Source organism: Megalobrama amblycephala, linkage group LG15, assembly GCF_018812025.1.
Source record: "Megalobrama amblycephala isolate DHTTF-2021 linkage group LG15, ASM1881202v1, whole genome shotgun sequence".
Classification (NCBI taxonomy): Eukaryota; Metazoa; Chordata; class Actinopteri; order Cypriniformes; family Xenocyprididae; genus Megalobrama; species Megalobrama amblycephala.
In genome coordinates this window covers 5,214,130-5,220,129 of record NC_063058.1, presented here as the reverse complement: position 1 = coordinate 5,220,129, position 6,000 = coordinate 5,214,130, and the positions used below count along the sequence as shown (strand labels likewise).

The 6,000-nt window shown below is 34.5% G+C and overlaps 1 protein-coding gene across 1 annotated transcript in view; it reads right to left on the bottom strand.

Moving 5' to 3' along the window:
- Positions 1-480: 480 nt before the first annotated feature.
- LOC125246578 overlaps positions 481-6,000 on the bottom strand; it is a 72,437-nt gene continuing 66,917 nt past the window's right edge. The window contains exon 9 of the mRNA XM_048157540.1: positions 481-988. Coding sequence (XP_048013497.1) covers positions 848-988 — 141 coding nt within the window. The 3' untranslated portion in view covers positions 481-847. The remainder of the gene's footprint in view (positions 989-6,000) is intronic.

The following is a 6,000-nucleotide window of genomic DNA, read 5'->3' as shown; positions in this document are numbered from 1 at the left end:
AAAGGGGGAGGTGTTGCTGTAATTTATAGTAATATTTACAGTATCAGCCAGAAGTCTTTCAAATATAATTCCTTCGAAGTGATGGTGCTTTACGTAACATTATGTAAGTTGACATTTGTGTTGGCTACTGTATACAGGCCACCAGGGCACAATACAGACTTTATCAAAGAGATTGCCGATTTTCTATCAGAATTAGTACTAGCTGCAGATAAAGTCCTTGTTGTTGGTGATTTTAATATCCATGTAGATAATAAAAAAGACTCATTAGGATTGGCATTTACAGACATTCTAAACTCTATTGGTGTTAGACAACACGTGTCGGGACCCACTCATTGTCGTAATCATACTTTAGATTTAATATTGTCACATGGAATTGATATTGATGCCGTTGAAATTCTGCAGCAGAGTGACGACATCTCAGATCATTATCTAGTCTCGTGTATATTACATTTAGTGAAAGCGGCTAAACTGCCTCCCTGCCATAAATATGGTAGAACCATCACTTCTACCACTAAAGATTGCTTTATAAATAATCTTCCTGATCAGTTTCATCGCCTTTGAAATCCTTTTATTTGGTTGTTTTCTTGCATGTCATTGAGACATAAAACATGGAAAACATCTAGAAAAATACTTACAAAAGGAAAATGACAACCATACACTGTGGCAACTATAGTTGCCGGTGGGCTTAAATGGGGTAACAGAAAAAAGCACACATGTTAAGGCATGTCAACATCCCCGGGGCCCATAACACACTCCAGACCCCAGAGGGTTAAAAATAACACCTGTATCTGCTATAAAAATCAAAAACATCACTCAGCATGTTGTTCACAGTCAGAAAGAGATTCAGTCATGGGTCTCCAGAATCATGTCTAGAAAAAATCTCCAACTGATGTTGTGAGTCTCCTGAAGGAGAATTAGAAAGAGGCTCAAGTTCATGAAACATACCAGCATCTGGTCCAGAAAAAGTTTCATGAGCTTCTGCTGTGTTCTGTCAACATAAAAACATATTTAAATAGTGTTATTTAATAGTTATATATTTAAATACAGGAGAGAGGGGCATGGGATCATGAAAAGACCTTAAGCCAGGACTTGTCACCCAAAAGATTGCTACTGTCCCATATGCTATGGATCTGGGGGTATTCCAGAAAACAAGGTTAACATATCATCACATATACACTGAACCCTTGGGTGATAAACTCAAACCTTGCCAGTGTTGGGGGTAACGAGTTACAAAGTAACGGATTACAGTAACGATATTACTTTTTTGGGTAACGAAGTAAAGTAACGCATTACACTAATAATATTGGTAACTACACTACTTTACTAGACTATAGGAACGCGCTTTCCTTCCTTACCCAAGCCGCGTTTGCCTGTGTGTAAAGTTCTCTCTGTTTAAGTGGTGCGTGCATGCGTGTGCCTGTATGTGCCGTTGCCATAGAGATCGATTTGACGTAGCTGCTGGAGCGGGAAATGGAGATGAAGACAGGGGGTTTCAGCAGGTTTCGGCATAACACCGGTGTGATGAGAACGTTCAATACGCTAAATTCAAACCTGCTTTCCCGCTGCTGGCGCTGAGCCAGAGATTGACGCGCTCTGTGCTTTTCATATTTCACAACTAAGTTTTCAACCACATGTTTATTTGAGGTTTCGGACGTTTGAATGAGGACTAGGCTATAAAAAAGACATTTATAGTTTGTTAAATGCTGATTCCATACACTCATATGGAAGCTGCAATAATCCTTTAAAGTTTACTCTCTTATTAAAAATTGAAGAATTTATGTAATGTAAATCCGACAGATCCTCTGTTTTATCAACTAACATGATCATTATAAAGGTGTTTAAACAAAACACATTCACTTCCACATATATGACAATCGGAAAATATCATATAATTCATGATATAGCCTAGTTAACAAGTTTGTGAATATTTTAAATAAAAAAGGAAAAACAAAATAAACGCGATACCTGTAGCTTGGCTGCATGACGCGTCGCCAAGGAATGAATGTAAATAATGTTCTAAAAAAAAACAGGGTTTCCCAAACGGGGGTTCGCGAGGGAATTACAAGTTGATGACAAGCAATTAATTAAATTATAATTAAATCATTACAAATCAAACAAATAGACTAAATAATAATCAAATAAAAAAAAAAATTAAATTTGGCAACAAAACTTAATATTTTATTTCTTTATTTTGCATGTGACCATTCAGTTTTACAGAACTGAACGCGTCTGTGCTCAATTCAAAGTGGGCTGAACGAGAGTCGCACCTCACCCATTTCGCCTCACCTTTGACTGAGCGCCTATTTAAGCGAGTTTGTCATTGATTGTATTGTTTTGTTGTTGGGTTTTTATTAATAATAATAATAAATTCATCATTAATGAACCCATCATTAAAATGCATTCACGGGCGTTCATAACCGTGCGTGTCCACTGGCGCGGTGCCGTTATGAATGCCCGTGCGGCCGTGAGCATTAGTACTTTCACTTTTGAATTAGCGATTCAAAGCCTGTGTTTTGAAACTTGTGTGTTGACATCATTTTAAAATGACCCCACCATAGCCTTCTTTATCCTGTTGTTTCTGGATTTGTTTGTCCATTTGTTTGTCCAATGATGTTTGTCCATGTATCTACATGGTAAATTAAGAAAAAGTAAAGTAACAAGTAGTGAAGTTACTTTTCAAATCCAGTAACTAGTAAAGTAATCTCATTACAATTTACAGAAGTAACTAGTAACTAGTGACTAGTAACTAATTACATTTTTTGAGTAACTACCCCAACACTGAACCTTGCTTACTCAAGGTATGCAGGTTCCAAAACCACAGTCTGGAGTAATTTCAGTCAACCCAGAGTATGAAACTCAAGAGTTAACATTGACCTCACAAAGACTTTTTCATCTGAGCGCCAAATCCAGGAATCACCATAGAAATGGACGCTAAGAAGAAGTGCACCATGCTTATTTTTTCTTCCTTTGTTTAATAGCAACTTACATTCTTAGTGCATATCATCACCTGCTGGGCAGTTTTGCAACAATTTTTAACCTTATGTTTAATCCTTAATCAGGTTTTTTATTACTGTGAACAAGAAATATATTGTTTATGTCACATCTGCGTCAAGGAAGAGGATGTGATGAGAGGCACAGATGATGGATTAACAACGTAACTTTAATATAAATAAAACAAAAGGCAAGGTTAAACGCAAGACACGAACAATACAAGACAAGGAACCAAATGAACTAAAGGGCTTATAAACACAAGATAACAAACTCAAATGCAAAAAGGTGTGATCTAATCATTTATTTAACAAACAACCATGACAACAAAATACTAACGCGAACACTGAAAAACAGAGAGAAGCAAACTAAAAGTTCTTGATACTGAAACTGAAACTAAGACTGAACGTGACAACCGGAAGGCGACTTCTGGTGCCATAAATGAAAAAAATTTTCAAATGAAGTTCAACAGAGAGGAAAAGCAGAGTACTTACATGGCAGAGCAGAAGACCACCACAGCCGTAATCAAGACCCCCATGATGTCATATACATCCTCACACAATCAATGAATAGGCATGATATAAACTCATAACACAAAATTAATTAATAAAGGATAACATTAAAGATATACAATAACACTATACTGTCTGTGGTTCAGCCACCGGCGAGAGATACAATGTTTTTTTTTTACATTTGCTAACTACCAGATCAGTCATGATGAGAAACCGCTATATCACGCAATGTTAGAGTGGACGGATATTGATCAAAGCTCATTAGTTTCTGTTATTGGTAGGTATCTATACTCCTAGATGACCAATACTAGCTTTGCTGTTGTCTGCTACATGACAATAATCTGTACAATATTGTGATCTGAGAACAGTGTTACATATCATTAGCTAAAGTGTATCTATAAGCTAACACTGGTCACCTGTCCTGTTCTCCACTGGTTCTCCTCACACCACAACTCAATTTGTCTCCTCTGTCTAATTCTGGCCTGTTCCTGCTCTCTTGGCCGCATAGCAGGCTTATTGTATGGCTGTGGTCTGTCATACAAGTATAAATAAACATTTACAATTTCCCTTGCATCCAAACTGTCATTCCGATCCATTGTTTTCCTATTGTTTAAATTGACCGCGCTCCCTCCCGTTACGAATTTGGTAACACTTTATAATAACTGCACACTATGGAGCATTAGTTAAGCATTTGTAGACAGTCAAGTAATCATTTATAAAGCAGTATTAGATATGAATAAGCAGTTTATAAATACAGCTATAAATGCTTTGTTCTTGATTTATAAGCATATCTATAATGTGTTTAATAATTGTATTTTCATACTTAATTTAGAAATGATAAATTGATCATTAATAAAGTATTACATTATTTACATACCAGTTATTTAGGAGTTGTCGGTGGTTCATAAGATCATTTAGGAAGTGTAAGTAAATGATTAATAAACCAGTTAAACATACATTTATACATCTTATTATTAAGACATATAGTAATAGTTACTCAGTGTGTTAACAAATGCTTTATTAACACATATTCCTACTGTAATTCATGATTAACTCAGGTAGTTATAAAACATTTAGAAGTGGTCAGTTACCTATTTTTGTGAGCTCATCTAAAGTAAGGACTATTCATGCCTTGTAAAGCTTTACAAAGGACATTTTAGTTATCTTCTGCATTGCTGATGTTTTAGTTAGCACTGAGGTAGTTTTGACACTATGTGTTTTCTGGAGGAGTACAGGGATTTTTATTGTCTGTGAAATTGCAGAGGTTTACTTTTAATTTTATATCAAGTTACCTGCCTTAAGGTTCATTTTTTCCTTGAAATAAATATTTCTATGTTCCATATCCTTTAAATCTCCTTTAATAAAAGCTTTATGAGCCATGAATAGTCCTCACTTTAGATGAGCTCACAAAAATAGTTAACTGACAACTACTAAATGGTTTACAACTACCAGAATTAATCATGAATTACAGTAGGAATATGTGTTAATAAAGCATTTATTAACACACTGAGTAACTATTGCTATATGTCTTAATAATAAGATGCATAAATGTATATTTAAATTGTTTATTAATCATTTACTTACACTTTCTAAATGATCTTATGAACCACTGACAACTCCTAAATTACTGGTTTGTAAATAATGTAATACATAATTTAGAAATGATAAATTGATCATTAATAAAGTATGAAAATACAATTATGAAACATTATATATATCCTTAATCAAGAACAAAGCATTTATAGGTGTATTTATAAACTGCTTACTAATGTCTATTAATGCTTTATAAATGATTTAAGTATTTACTAATGCTTAACTAATGCTTCATATTGTGAGTTATTCTAGAGTGTTACCTTTTTTGGATGCGGAAGTAAAATGTTCTTTTCAGGATGAGACGAAGGCATAGATGATAGATTAACAACGTCACCTTAATATAAGTAAAATAAAAGGCAAGGTTAAATGCAACATCATGCAAAACGCAAATAATCCCAGCCGATACCAGATAAAGAACTAAATTAACTGAAAACAGAAGATAACAAAATTAAATGCAAACGGAAGAAAGAGATCAAGCATCCAGGTCACAGCTGGCTGCATTTCACTCTCCATTCATCTCTGAATGTATTCACGAAGCTAAGATTAATTTTTATGCTTAATGTTTAAATTGATTGTTAATTAAACAAAATCACTAGTAACATAAAAACACACCTTAATATCGATATGTTTATTTGAGTATCAATACATTCGATACAGTCAGTATCGTCAGTATTGATATATGGATAATTCATATCGATACGCCCATCCCTATCTTATTTATGCTAGGCTGCATGGGTGGGCTGGGAGTTCTTGCCCAAAACATAACCATACCACCAATCCAAACTGTATTCTAATTGTCAATCATCTTTGACGATAGTCCTGTGAGAATTAAAAAGACTGATTAAACTAAAAAATTACATAAATAAATAATAATAATAAAAAAAAACAATTTGTGCTTGCAAAGATA